The 15,733-nt window shown below is 43.4% G+C and overlaps 1 protein-coding gene across 1 annotated transcript in view; it reads left to right on the top strand.

Annotated features, from left to right (window-relative positions):
* Nucleotides 1–15,733, top strand: part of mrc2 (mannose receptor, C type 2) — a 99,834-nt gene that overhangs the window by 25,174 nt on the left and 58,927 nt on the right. The window contains exons 2-6 of the mRNA XM_034055767.3: nucleotides 3,308–3,694; nucleotides 6,924–7,097; nucleotides 11,988–12,152; nucleotides 12,871–12,984; nucleotides 14,250–14,390. Coding sequence (XP_033911658.3) covers nucleotides 3,308–3,694; nucleotides 6,924–7,097; nucleotides 11,988–12,152; nucleotides 12,871–12,984; nucleotides 14,250–14,390 — 981 coding nt within the window. The remainder of the gene's footprint in view (nucleotides 1–3,307; nucleotides 3,695–6,923; nucleotides 7,098–11,987; nucleotides 12,153–12,870; nucleotides 12,985–14,249; nucleotides 14,391–15,733) is intronic.

Here is a 15,733-nt window from a genome sequence, read left to right as displayed (position 1 = left end):
CCTGTGCCTGAGTGGGGGGAGCCCGAACATCCACAGCCCAAAAGAGAGGAGTCGGTGCATCCACAGCCCAAAAGGGAGGAGTCGGTGCGTTCACAGCCCAAAGGGAGGCAAGTCGGGGCTTCCACAGCCCTGGGACCCAAGCCACCAGCAGAGGGAAAATGCCTGCTGGTTCAGCCCCAAGAGCCGGAAGGGGAGGAGTTACAGGCTCAACCCCCTGAAAATTTTTGGGGGGGAGAGGGGCAGGAGGCTGGTGTCCCCCAGCAGCCTCTATTCATGCTGCTGAGGGCAGCGCGGCGCGCACCAGCCCAGCCGCCACAGCGGAGGGAGCCAGCGCCGCCAGGAGCAGAGGAGCTGGAGCTGCCTCTGCCTCCACCACCACCAGGAGCAGAGGAGCTGGAGCTGCCTCTGCTTCCGCCACCGCCCGGAGCAGAGGAGCATGAGCTGCCTCTGCTGCCCGTACCTCCACAGGGAGTACGGTGGCCGGAGCCCCAGAAAGGGGAGCTGCCGGCCACGAAGAAGGGGGACGAGGTCTGGAGACCACTTTCCCCAGCAGCAGTTTCGCTGCAGGAGTTCTTGTGGCCGGAGCCCCACAGGAGGGAGCTGCCGGCTACGAAGAAGGGGGAGGTCGGGGGACCACCTGCCCCCGCAGCTTTTTCGCTGCAGGACGGGACCAGCATGCTGTCAGCCGTGCCACTACTGGCAGGGGAGCTGACAGCATTTCCAGCCATGGGCCCACTGAAGCCTCCCTTCCCAGCCCGAGACTTTGGCCTGGACTGCTGGGTATTTAAGGGGGGAGGTGGCCGTTGAGGCCATGTGTGCTTTGCACAGGGGGGGGTATATGTGGCAAAGTGCCCGCCCCTGTGTGTATTTTGTGTGTTATGTGTTGCTGTATGTTGCGTGTGTTAATGTTGGTGTATAGATTGGTACACGGGATATAAACGGGTCTGTGTTTCACGTGTGTTTAAAGTGTATAATTATATTTAGGCACAAGGATGGCACATCACTTCACGTGCAGATAAAATGTGTATAATGTGTGGCACGGGGTTGCACGTAATGAATTCACGTGCTGGGATTCAAGTGAATAATTAATTAGTAATTGAATCCCAGCACAAACAGTATAAATAGATGCATGTTTAGTCACTCGTGGTTGGGTGTTCGGAAGAGGAGAACGGGTGAGAGAGAGAGGAGTAATTAAAAGTAAAAACGTGCAAGAGAAGTGTTTGTTCTCACCGTGTTTGTTTGTCTGTCCGTGCACCGTTTGTTTAGTGTCAGTCGTTTTGTCTGTCTGTTTATTTTGGCGTCAAGTGCCGTGTCCTGTTTTGTATTCCGTTGTTTAAACCTTTTATTTTGTTATTAAACGCTGAGTGCAGCCATTGCAGTCGGCTCATCATCACAACCACCGTCTCTGTGTATTCCTTTCTGGTCTGACGCCACCCACTCTGGTCGTCTTTGTGACACTAATGCATTGTAAAGTTTTAACATTACTTCCCTTGATTTAAATTCAACACTTTTCACAACATATCCAAGCATCTTGTTTGCCTTTTTATAGCTTCCCCACATTGTCTAGATGAAGACATTTCTGAGTCAACATAAACTCCTAGGTCTTTTTCATAGATCCCTTCTTCAATTTCAGTATCTCCCATATGATATTCATAATGCACATTTTTTTTGCCTGCATGCAGTACCTTACACTTTTCTCTATTAAATGTCATTTGCCATGTGTCTGCCCAGTTCTAAATGCTGTCTAGATCATTTTTAATGACCTTTTACAATGGCGTAGGTATTTTTTCCCCCTTTTGATTACTTAGGCACTTCTCATAGCTCCTCTGTTCTGCTCCTGTGTTGAATGAAAATAAACAACAACATTTACGAGGGGGAGAAAAAGAAGGAAGGACGTTTATACATTACAGTAGTTTCTGGGATACAGTCATCCAGCGAAGTGTTTTTTCAACAACAGCTGGGTTAAACTAACTCGGTTTCATTACGGCAATCTGGACACTCTAACACTGTTGGGCTAGGGTTCAGGTAAATCGGTTTTGAACTTGGTTGTCGATTTTTTGGCTCTAATGTGGACAAGGCCTTAGACGACTGTCTCAGCGACTGCTGCTTTTTAAACTTGAGCTCTTTGACAACATAATTCTGACTGCTTTCATCCCTTTGAGATTTCAACAATAATGTACAGTTTGTCCCTAAGTGAAATTGATGACCGTTTAGCGGTGGCCATGATAATACTGCATAAATTACAGTAATCGAGAGCAAGGTCAAGTTCAAACAGCAAGAAGTAGGCCTACGAGTACGCAATATGTGCAGCACAGACCACTGCGTGCCATCTCGGTGCGTACGTAATAACAGGAAGTATGCACTATCAGAGTACATACTAAAAGGAGAAACAGGATTTAATATGATTCGGTTCAATGATACTGGTTCTTTATATCAGTTTGTATGTTATATCCCAGGTACGTTGTAAGTGGGTTTGACTGTACTTTCTTTTACATGTTTTAATTAAATTAATTTACTCAGTTTAACTTTGTGTAGTTCAGAGTTATAAATGGGACTACTTTATTGGTGTAAGGATATTTAATAAGAAACCATTTTTTTTTGTTGTTGCCCTAAACACAATTTATGCTTTTTTTTTCTTCAAATCCACTGTTTTACCTGGATTATAAATGCAATAAGGCCCTTCGGGTGTCCGTATACGTTGAATATACAGACTTCCTGGGGGTTGGGGGCACTTAACTTCATCTCGTGCTGCATAACGCCCCGAGGTGTCTGTATATTTGATGTATACGGACACCCTGTCAGGCCTTATTGCATACATATGTCATGTATTGCATACATATGTTCAGTTCGTACAGTTCTGTTTAGGTAAAGCAGGACGTCTTAAGGCAGGGATTCCAGGAGCCGTGGTACACCGATTCGACGGCTTTGCAGCCATTTTGAAGGGACAGCTTTTTTTGTTGCTAAAACTCTTGTTCTTAAGGGGTCAGGAACAAAGGGAGGCCAGAGAGAGTTCATGATTGGCTAGTCATATCAGGGCTGAGGCAGTTTGAAGTGGAGGTGTCAAGCACCAATTCCTGTGGCAGCCAAGCTTTGATTAAGTTACCATGGTTAATTGCTGGGAAACTAGTCAGGGTGTCCCCCATATTGTGCAGACTTGAGTAAATAATCGTGATTAATTGGTGATAGCCAGTGTGTACGCATTCACAGACTTAAACTAATTACTGAGAATACCAATCTGTTCTGCAATATGACCTACATTGTTGAATTGGGACCCCAAGCCTGATACCCATATTGTTCTCATTCCCAGACTCGGGCGTGTTCCTGATCTACAGCGATGAGCTGCAGGGCTGCCTGGAGATGATGGACACAGCGCTGCGGCTCTCGCGCTCCTGTAACGAGTCGAACCCGGCGCAGCAGTGGACCTGGGTGTCACGGAGACGCCTCTTTAACCTGGGCTCCACGCAATGCCTGGGCCTTTCGGGCACCAACACCAGCAGCTCCGAGCTGGGCATGTACAATTGCGACCGTGAGTACTACATGGTCTGGAACTGCAACTCCCTGGGAGAGAAGATAAGCCAGCACATCTCCCCTGGCAACACCTCGCTCAGCCCCTCAGACCGTGGAGACCAGGCCCGCGACAGCCAGTGGAGGGTCTACGGGACCAACCAGGACCTGTGCTCCAAGCCTTATCATGGTACGATCATTGACTAACATGGGTATACAATAGGATACACTCACTGTTCTGTTATTTGTTTATGTATTTATTTATTTGGCAGATGCCTTTATCCAAAGTGACTTACAGGTGTTACAGGGCAGTACAGGGTTACAATGCAAGATTCATATTTAAATACAGTATAGTTAGGGCTTCAGTGTTTATTTTTCGGGGCTTTCATTTTTGATATTCTGTATGAAATTAGTATTTTCGGTTACCTTCCAAAAAGCTTGAGCGCTTTTTTTTCTGTCGCAATATATATAGTAGTAACTCGACAGTACTTGCACACTTAAGTTGTACCTTCTTTCCTTTGCTGTCTTCCACAACTAAATCCTTATGATCACAGGCACATTTTTCTGGGGTTTTGTGTGTAGGCATTTGTGGAAGGGTGGTGGGTAATTCACTGACACACAGGACACAGAGAAGTAATTTAGGAACACCGCACAGGTGCCCAGTTTTATTATGGGAGCTTAATTTCTTTTCAGCCCGCAGAGGGCGCTGTTGTCTGTGGTCTGCCGTACCAACTATGGTAGCGACAGAGCCACAACTATACCGGGGGCGGTACTGGATACAGAGTTTCAAACAAAACAATAATCAAAAGGCAAAAGGAACAGGGAAAATAAAACACAGTAAACAAAACTACAAATAAAAGGTGCTGCGCTCAGCAGCTTCACCCCAACCGTCGCTACCCGCACGGCCCGAGTCTCCGTCCTACACTAGCGGCTCCCTCAGCCTGCTATACACTGTTTACCGGGGCTGCCCAAGGTTTTTCCCCGCTACCGCTAATTCTTTTCTTTATTTGTTTATTTATTTTGCTTGTTGGGATTTCCGTCCCTGCTGATTTTTCTCCAGCGTTCCGCACACCTTTTACGTCTCAGAGGGCAGACCTGAGGGAACAGCAGAATGTTAACTTATAGGGCCAGCAATTCCCCCAAGACCCGCCTCTCAGCCACTCAGAGAGAAGGAAAGCCCGCACACCCACTCTCCCACCGCTCCGTGTCACTGCCATGACTGACAGGCGGATATTGACGGGCTGCTGCCCTCTCCCTGCAGCACTATGAACACATCAGAAGAGTCAGCACAGGTCTCCCCCTGTTACAGCATTTTTTTACATTTCGCCACAATTTGCAATTCTGTTTTAAATCATCCGTATCATAGCTGTAATACAGCTTTATATCCTGCTAACAACCCTCCATTCCTAATTGTAATCTCGTTTTAAGTCTCGCAAGCGGAGTCTCCAATAGAAATGTAGGAATGTGCTGTCACTCAGTAGTTGGGGCAGGGGTTTAAAGTATTCAGAATGAACCAATGATAGATACAAGTCAGGAAAGTGGGACATTGCTCAGCTGCGCTGGAAAATGTATTTTTTTTATTTGTAGTAGGTTTTATTTTTTTAATGGTTAATGGGTAAAGTCAACATGAATTGATTAACCATTTCCACTGTTTTTCCAGTGGTTTCTGGTGTTTATTGGCTATCCACCGATTAAATTTTTTCTGTATCGGGGGTGTTTTATTGTTTTTTATCAGTTAAAACTGAAAATCAGAAGCCCTAAGTATAGTTTACAGTAAGTGCAATAATAGTAATAGAATACAATATGAAACAGGATGCAACAAGTTAGTATTGCAACAAGTTAGGATTACAACAAGTTATATCTACAATAACATAGTAGCGCAATAAAACAATAGATGAGGATCCAGTAACATGGTGCTTAGGTCAGGCAAGTCCAGTGCATAGTACGAGGGGTACAACAGAGATCTACAAGTGCAGTCTAAACAGATGGGTCTTGAGGAGGCTGCGGAAGGCAGTGAGAGATGGAGCAGTCCTGAAGTACTCAGGTAACTGGTTCTACCACAGAGGGGCTGGGGAAGAGAAGGAGCGGGCCCAGGAGGATGGAGAGTGGAGAGGAGGTATGACCAGTGGGCCAGTAGAGGAGGAACGGAGAGGGCGAGAGGGGGTGTAGGGAGGCAAGTGCGTGTCAGGGAAGAGATGTGTTGAGAGAGAAGGAGATGGAGGGGTCAAGAATGACACCTTGGTTTTTAGCAGAAGGAGATGAGAGAGTGTGATGTATATGCTACTCTCCAACAAGACTTTAAGATAAGAAGTGTCTTGTCCATTTTTGGGTGATCCATAAGCCATATGTAGAGGAGGTAGCATTCCAGGGTAGGTGTATACAGAGAAGATATTGTGGAACTCATGACCCACATGTTGCAATGTCTATTTTGAGCCCACTTTCTTTGTTCTGAGAATGTATATCTAGTGGAATTTTAAAGCTAGTTTCACCAAAATCCAGTTAATTGACATAAGCTATTGATGCGATAATATATAATACTGTTTAAAAAATAAATTCAAGATCATTATTTCTTTTACTTTCCTTTTTATGAACAACATACCCCCCATGACCCTTACAAGTACCCCCAGGGGTCCACGTAACCACGGTTGAAAACTCCTGTTTAACTTGTTAGTTAAGTCTTGGTCTCAGAGAAAGTTTTCGATCACAGGGAACATTATTAACAAATCGTCCATCGGTTAGGTTAGACTGGAGGGGGTGTAATTAATCTCGGGGGTTAGCCAATGGTGTAAATGATGCTGCCCACTGGCTTTGATTGACACAGGTGTCTTCGCAGCAACGAAATGTGAAAAGAAAAGGGGAGGGGGAAATGTAAATGTTGAAGCAGAAATATAAACGGCCAAAATGAAATGTAAAAAGCAATTGGGAAAAGTCAAAATAAATAAATAAATGAATAAATAAATAAATGTACAACCAAATAAATAAATATATGAACAAATAAATAAATAAATACATGTAAAATGGTTTCTTTTTTCAAAACTGTCCTGTGGTACTTTCTTACATTAACAGTTGTAAACACAGAAGGCGTGATTTTGAAGCACTGCAACTAGGAGTAGCAGTGTATAGTTGAATAGGAAAGTGACAGTCGACCGCAGGAACTGATTGGGAAGTAATTGGTTTCAGATGGATGGAAGTGCAGTTGCGGGTACAACCCATTAGAATATAAATGACGTTTCAGAACATAAATAAACAGTTTTAAAGAAATTCAAGCAATTTTTAAATACAGTGCACAAACAAGTGTTACCAAGCAGTACATTCACAAATAGAATAACACATTATCAAATATATGTTTTTACTTTAGTTCGACTCTGTTAAATGAATAGTCATTCTACTGTAACTGAGAACTCTGTCTGCCTCCACAGAGATCTACACCATCCAAGGAAACTCCCATGGCAAGCCGTGCACCATCCCCTTCAAGTATGACAATCAGTGGTTCCACGAGTGCACCAGCACGGGCCGAGAGGACGGCCATCTCTGGTGTGCTACCACTGCGGACTATGGGAAGGACGAGCGCTGGGGCTTCTGTCCGGTCAAGAGTAAGTACCAGTGGTCTCATCCCAACCCTGTCCGTCTGCTCAAATTCTAATACAGGGAGCATTCAGCATTCTGCCTTCTTCAACTCATTTAAATCAATAGTCTTGAGTGTCCCATTCAAATAAAGTAGCTAACAAATCAGTTCAATACATGTTCTCTGCCACGCACATGCATTCATTATATGCAGCAGGTCTCAAAAGTACCCGTTCATTTCCTGGGTCACCTGGTCGGTGAAGCTGCCCCACCCCTTCACTGGATTCTTTCCTGTGAATAACCAATCTGCTGCTTCCCCTATTGACTGACATGCTTTCAGCCAGTAACATGCTTTGACCCAGGAGGCATTGCTTGGATAAAATGACCAAGGAAGTAAAGAAGTGTAACAGGGGAATGCGTTAAGTGCGTGGGTCGTCACTGAATAATAATAAGTCAGACACAGAGCATTGGGTGTTAAAATGCCGCACAAAGCTAAAAATAAGTTTGCCATACAAGAAGATTGCTAGTATTGCTAGACGCCCTGCTCCATGAACCTACTACACTACATAGCCCTCTCTATACTGGTTGGGATCAGCATCTCCTAAACTTACCTACTGCTGTTGCTCCCGAAGTCCCGGCCTCCCAGCGACTCCGGGTCATTGCGACGGTCCTGGCTGAGCAGAGCCTTCACAGGCACCGTCTTGCAGTTGAAGGGTTGCGTAGTAGTAGTAGCTCTCCTCCTTGATGTAAACAAAGCACCCCTCTGTGTAGCATGACAGTGCAGTCGCTTCGAGCTGTGGCACGGATGCCCTTTGAGCTGCGTGCAGCCTCTCTGGTCTCGCCCCCCAGCCAGTCCGGACCTCCCAATCAGCTCAGCGCTGGCAAGCCTACCTGCTCCTGTTCTGCGTCCCAGCTGCCCACATCCACGCACGAACCAGCGACAGGGTTCTCCCCGTCACAAGCAGTAACAGATTCCTGGAAGACAAGGCAAGCACACTGAGAACTTGAATGTGTCTGTTTCAAAATGAAAATACATGATTGCTACAACACGCGTTTCTTTAAAAACTGCACATTTAATATCTATGTAGCTGATAGAAGTGCAAAATGGGCAAGATTTATGGAATTATTTTGTTAGCTACAATTTAATGTGGAATTGATTCTTATAGAAATACCTATGTTTAAAATACTCTGTCACTTTGGAATAGATGTAAAATGCTGCATCCTGTTTTTAAAATGGATCAGATTATTTTGATATGGATATCATTCCCAGCTGCAAGTCTCTGTGGTTCCTTTTCCAGTGGCTACAGAACACACTGCTGTCCACATCAAACACAGAACCGGATAGGGGGTGAGGGAACAAGGTTAGCTTTGGAATGCAACCCTCCTGAGGTCTGGCTGTTGACTAAAAGATTTTAATGCTGAGGCTCCACTCATAGTCTACAAGAAAAACACTGGATGTGATTAGAACCATGTGCGAAAACCTTAGCAGCCCTGCCCCAACGGATCACACTCTATACAGTGCAAGAGGTGCCTTCAGCCTACCATCTTGCATTCTTCATTGTAATATCTTATCAGCTGAGCAGGGTCAGGCCTGGTGTGGCAAAGCCGAAGGCTCAGAGTTATTTCCTGAGGCAGTTTTATGTACAGAGCTGTAGTGATTCAGTCACAAGCAGTGCTCAGTTTCATGAGTTTTACTAAAAAGTTTTCACTCAAGTAGAATAGATACGTAAATGTTAACCAGTACACAAGTGAGGGCAGTTTTCAGAAGGATCATTCAGCGAATACACACCCCTTCGGAACATCCAGTCAATAAAGACCAATCAATACACACCCCTTTGGAACATCCAGTCAATAAAGAGCAATACACACCCCTTCGAAACATCCAGTCAATAAAGACCAATCAATACACGCCCCTTCGGAACATCCAGTCAATAAAGAGCAATACACACCCCTTCGGAACATCCAGTCAATAAAGACCAATCAATACACACTCCTTTGGAACATCCAGTCAATAAAGAGCAATACACACCCCTTTGGAACATCCAGTCAATAAAGACCAATCAATACACACCCCTTTGGAACATCCAGTCAATAAAGAGCAGTGCTGGTATTGCTAATAAATTCCAATGAAAATATAGGGCTGTAGTGCTGTACTGAAATAACGCATCCATCCGTGTTCAAAACAGATTTTAAAACAATTAAAAATAATTAAAAAGTCCCAAGGTAGTTAGAGTACTTTAGACATAAAAACTAAGAAAAAGCCACACTTCCTGTTCACATGGTCAGCTCCTGTGCTAGCAGATGAATGTCAATACAAGTAATTTGCTTTTACCCCTTAGTGTTATAATTCAACCCTAAATTCCACTTGATTATACATATTAAAATAAATGCACAATAAAATGACACGTTTTTAAAAACAGATGTAAAAAGGGGGCGTGCCTGCCGTCTATTAATAGACGGGTCAATCCGTCACACCTGGTCAGTACGTAAGTGAGGGGCTCCAAGAAACACCATAGAAACATAAGAACAGTTACAAATGAGAGGAGGCCATTCATCCCATCAGTTCTCACCCACTTCCTAGTTGCTGACTGATTCCAGAACTTTGTCTCTGCAGCTTTTAGAGGATCCCAATGACTCAGCATCTACTACTTAGCTATTAAATCCATACACTCACCACACCTTGTGTAAAAAGTGTCTCCTACTCTTTGTCCTAACTCTGCCCCTAATTCTCACCGGTGCTGTTATTAATCCTAGTGCATAGGGTTATAAACAACTGACCAAAAACCTGCATTAATTTTCTAAAATCAGACCCTAATCGAGGCCCGATCAGAATTCCAGCAAAAGTGAAACTCGTTATTGTCTGGATACACAATCAAACAGTAAACATACTTTTATTGGGAATCAGTTACAGAAACAAAACAACTAAACTAACATTTTCAACATTATGATTGGGGACTTGAATGCTAAGTGGTTTTGTTAGCAATGTACCTACAGACGTGCTCAAATTTGTTGGTACCCCTTCACAAAAAACGAAGAATGCACAATTTTCTCTGAAATAACTTGAAACTGACAAAAGTAACTGGCATCCACCATTGTTTATTCCATATTTAATAGAAATCAGACTTTGCTTTTGATTTTTTATTCAACATAATATTGTAAATAATAAAACAAATGAAAATGGCATGGACAAAAATGATGGGACCGCTAACCTAATATTTTGTTGCACAACCTTTAGAGGCAATCACTGCAATCAAACGTTTTCTGTAGCTCTCAATGAGACTTCTGCACCTGTTAACAGGTAGTTTGGCCCACTCTTCCTGAGCAAACTGCTCCAGCTGTCTCAGGTTTGATGGGTGCCTTCTCCAGACTGCAAGTTTCAGCTCTTTCCATAGATGTTCGATAGGATTCAGATCAGGACTCATAGAAGGCCACTTCAGAATAGTCCAATGTTTTGTTCTTATCCATTCTTGGGTGCTTTTAGCTGTGTGTTTTGGGTCATTATCCTGTTGGAGGACCCATGACCTGCGACTGAGACAGAGCTTTCTGACACTGGGCAGTACGTTTCACTCCAGAATGCCTTGATAGTCTTGAGATTTCATTGTGCCCTGCACAGATTCAAGGCACCCTGTGCCAGGCGCAGCAAAGCAGCCCCAAAACATAACCGAGCCTCCTCCATGTTTCACTGTAGGTATGGTGTTCTTTTCTTTGAAAGCTTCATTTTTCCGTCTGTGAACATAGAGCTGATGTGACTTGCCAAAAAGCTCCAGTTTTGACTCATCTGTCCAAAGGACATTCTCCCAGAAGGATTGTGGCTTGTCAATATGCATTTTAGCAAATTCCAGTCTGGCTTTTTTATGTTTTTCTTTCAAAAGTGGAGTCCTCCTGGGTCTTCTTCCATGGAGCCCACTTTCGCTCAAAAAGCGACGGATGGTGCGATCAGAAACTGACGTACCTTCACCTTAGAGTTCAGCTTGTATCTCTTTGGCAGTTATCCTTGGTTCTTTTTCTACCATTTGCACTATCCTTCTGTTCACTCTGGGGTCGATTTTCCTCTTGCGGTCGCGCCCAGGGAGGTTGGCTACAGTTCCATGGACCTTAAACTTCTTACTAATATTTGCAACTGTTGTCACAGGAACATCAAGCTGCTTGGAGATGGTCTTGTAGCCTTTACCTTTACCATGCTTGTCTATTATTTTCTTTCTGATCTCCTCAGACAACTCTCTCCTTTGCTTTCTCTGGTCCATGTTCAGTGTGGTGCACACAATGATACCAAACAGCACAGTGACTACTTTTCTCCATTTAAATAGGCTGAATGACTGATTACAAGATTGGAGACATGTGTGATACTAATTAAAGAAACTAATTAGTTGCTATCATCCAATTATTTATTATCTTTTCTAAGGGGTACCAACAAATGTGTCCAGGCCATTTTAGAATATCTTTGTAGAATAAGCAATAATTCATCTCTTTTCACAGCTTCTTTGCTTTATTCTATGACATACCAAAGGCATGCATGTATACATGATAAAATAGCTTTTAATTTCATCACCTTTCAGGAGGAATGAAGCATTATTTCAATGAGCTGTAAGGGTACCAACAAATTTGAGCACGTCTGTATATTTTAACTGTTGCACAGCTTCAGTAAACTTGCAGAAACAACATCAATATTACAGAACAGGCTTTCTTTTTAAAACAGGATCGCTGAGGCTGTGCATTATACGACACATTATTTCACATTTTTAGACGGGTGGTGCTTTTTGAATGCTGACACCAGACTTGTTACCTTAGGTAAGGTAGTCGAAGACGAGTGTTAATCGTGGTCTGTATAACTAGCCATCAGAGTTTGCTATGGGCTGTACACAAATTAGCAGCTACAGTGTTCGAGAGCTGGTCCTCAGTGCCCTGTACTTTGCCTCCAGGCCCCGGCTGTGAGACGTTCTGGGATAAGGACCCGATGACCAACAGCTGCTACCAGTTCAACTTCCAATCAACGTTGTCGTGGAGCGAGGCGAGGGTCAGCTGTCAACAGCAGGGGGCAGACCTGCTGAGCATTAACGAGATCCACGAGCAGACCTACATTAACGGTGAGCAACAACACCAGCCACGTCTACCACACACACGCAAACTCATTGCAACATTGAGGAAAAGGGTCCATAAACAAAATAGACTAATTACCAGGAAAGAAAGGCCACTGCTGCAAGAAGCATCTATGGGTTCAAGAGATAACTAATAAGCTGCCTGTGAAAGATATGATATCATAATTAGTAACAGACTGTTGGGTTTAGTGGCTTTAAATGCATGGTAAATCATCTGGAAACATTGTAAAGCAGAGATATACGGTAAAGTATATTAATAAGCATATACAAAAAACATGGTGCCATTGTTAACTACGGTAAATGCACTATAACCATGGGAAAAGCATTGGAAAATTGTAATATTACTATGAAAATGTATAGTAGTAATCTTTTATAAGTGTAGTAAAAGCATAGTTTCCTTAATTTTTCAAATTCCCTTGGCACATTTACCTCTGTGATCTTTTATAAGGGGAACACTTTATTCTGACTCTCATATTTGCCCTCTGTCTGTTGTGCCTGTGTTGTGTGTGTTTGTGTTGTGCCTGTATTGTGTGTGTCTGTGTTGTGTGTCTGTGTGTTTATGTGTCTGTTGTGTGTGTGTGTGTGTGTGTGTCTGTGCTGTGTGTCTGTATCTGTTATTTGTGTCTGTATCTGTGTTATATGTGTGTGTCTGTATGTGTTTGTCTGTGTGTGTGTGTTGTGTGTGTGCATGCGTGTGTCCATTCAGGCTTGCTGACTGGGTACAGCTCCTCCTTGTGGATTGGCCTTAATGACCTGGACATCAACGGCGGCTGGCAGTGGTCAGACGCTTCTCCTCTCAAATATCTCAACTGGGAGGCAGGTAAGCCCTGAATCTGTAGCTCTCTGATCATTGCGTAGAGGAGGCCATTCGGCACACCAAACTCGTCTGGCTCCTAGGAGCTGCTCTCTAAACTGTCAAGTTGGGTCTTAAAGGATCCAACTGTCCTCTGGTCCTGGTTTCTTTACTGTGCTGAATGTTGGAAGGTTGGAGTTAACTATCAACTCCTTTTGAGATTTAAAATACTTCAATCATGTCCCCCCTAATTCTTCTTTGTTCTAACACAACATGTAATTAGAATATATGCATCAACGATAAGAACATAAGGGATTTTATGAACGAGAGGGGGCCATTCAGTCCATCTAAGCTCATCCAGTTCATAGTAGCTGATTGATGTTAGAACTTTGTCAATGACTAGCTAGCCCATTCCATACCCTCACCACTCTCTGTGTGAAGAAGTGTGTCTTTCCCGCTATACTAATCCTATCTCCAGTTCATTTCCAGCTGGGTCCTCTGGTACTGGTTTCTGTACTGCGTTATTGGTTAGGGTTAACTATGTCAACACCTTTTAGGATTTTAAAGAATTCAGTCATGTCCTCCATGATTCCGTTCTTTCAGCCTCTCTTTCTCTCGGTGTGCCTGGTTTATGTTCTAGCCCTGCCCCCTCCATTTTGTATTTGAATCTTACATTTCTGTGACCAGCGTGTAATACTTTACATTTGTTGACATTGAATTTAATTTGCCACATTTCTGCTCTGTTTTCTGGGTGGCTGCAAGTGTTTCTGCCACTCTCCTAATCTTTGTGTCATTTGAACATTTAACAAGTTTGCTAATGATCCCCTGATCAAAGTCGTTGATGTAGATAAGAAACATGAGTGGTCCAAGGACAGAGTCCTGCAGCACTCCACTGAGTACACTGCACAACTCACAGGCTTCCCCTCTTACACACGCTCTGGTTTGTTTTAACCAGTTTTGTATCCACTTGCATGTACTACCTTGTATTCCCACAGATTGCAGCTTGAGGATTAGCCTTTCAAGTGGTTAACAACTGGGTGATTCCATGTTAAATGTCTTGGTACAGTAGCTGTGGCTGATATCTGAAAAAAGAATAACTCAAACCGCCGGTCTCTCAGAGAACTGGTAACTGGTAAATTGTACACCAAAAGTTCTATCAGTCATTGAGTAATTGTAGAAATTCTTACACTGCAACTATTTTTATGTGCTATTAAAAATGCTGTAGACTGTACAGTACCAAACCTTGAAAACTTCTAAGTGTCCCCATCCCCACCTCCCCCTCTCTTTCTCAGACCAGCCGGATAACTCTGAGGAGGAGAGCTGTGGTGTTATCCGGACCGAGACGTCCGGTCGCTGGCAGAACAAAAACTGCGAAATGGCGCTGCCCTACGTTTGTAAGAAGAAACCCAACACGGCCCAGAACACTACTACAGGTTAACTATCATTATTTGTTAAAAGTAATATACTAATTTCTATATATAGATATTACAATCTGAAAAATATTTCATCACCATTAGAAAAGTTAGAAAGGAACAGCAAAGTATAATTAAGCATGGTAAAACATATGTAAACATTGAGAGACCAGAGAGGTATGGCAAAACTATAGTAAATGCATAGTATAACCATGGGAATACTGACAATCGACTGTAAAAACATGTATTTCACAGTGCACTGTCACACACATAGAAAATGAGCTTTAAGAACAATACACGAGAGGTCCCCGAGTGGCTTACCTGGTAAAAGCTGTGCCGTGTGGTGTGCAGGGGTGCAGGGTGCTTCATACGGTCAGTGGAGTGCAGTTTCTCGTCCTGGCTTTACTGGGGATTGTGGAAGGAGGGTTGTGTTGGCTCTGGCACTGTTGCGGGTCAGGTTGGCAAAACCAATGAGGACTGTTCCTCCTGATTGCGCTACAGTGGACCCTGCTGGCCAGGGGCCTGGTGAGTCCTCTAGAGGGCGGTAGATCGCTGACATCCACGGGTTCTCAAGTTCCTGGGTGTAAAATAGGAAATTGGCTCGGTCGTGGGATCGGAGGATGCCCAGCGAACAGTGCGTTCTCTCGAGCTGTGTGAAGGAATGTATTTGGACATTCTAAATTGGGGAGAAATCAGGGGTAAAATAATTGGGCACACTAAATTTATTAAAAATATAAAATAAAATAAAAATAAGAATTATACACAATAAATGATCTTACTTTATTAACCACCCAGCTGCTTATCCTGTGATTTCCACGTGGAGCGCAAACGAGTCCAAATTGGTCAATCCCGTGAGAAAAGCGTGCAGGTGCTTATATGTGCATCTGCAAAGTTTAACACGTCTTTTTAACATGCTTCAGTTAATAAATAAGTTGACAATAGAGTAAAGTTGTCTGCAGTTTTGACTTTCGCTGGCAGATGGCAGCAGTCCCTAAGAAATGTGCTTGACAGACCGGGTCATCTGTATACACACAGCTGAGAGTGAAAAATGGATGCCGGTGTATCTACAGAGATTGTTATTGTTTTATTTGTTGGTGTTACAGGTTGTAAGGAAGCCTTGTCAGGATTGGTACTGGTCAAAACGACCTATTTATTTATTGTACCTACACTTCACAGATAATGATTCATATAACAGCACTATACACCCGTGCCTAAAACTGGGGAAGATACTGTATATGACATGATTGAAAATTTGCGACGCAAGTTTTCTGATGTATATGTGCTAGATAAAGACATTAGCATTGATGAGGGTTTGAAGTGCGTCTGCTTTGAAATCTATCACACGAAAAAATAATTTCTGAAAA

This window comes from Acipenser ruthenus, chromosome 33, assembly GCF_902713425.1.
Source record: "Acipenser ruthenus chromosome 33, fAciRut3.2 maternal haplotype, whole genome shotgun sequence".
In the NCBI taxonomy this organism is placed as follows: Eukaryota; Metazoa; Chordata; class Actinopteri; order Acipenseriformes; family Acipenseridae; genus Acipenser; species Acipenser ruthenus.
The sequence above is the reverse complement of the archived record's forward strand: the minus strand, read 5'-3'. Positions and strand labels throughout refer to the sequence as shown.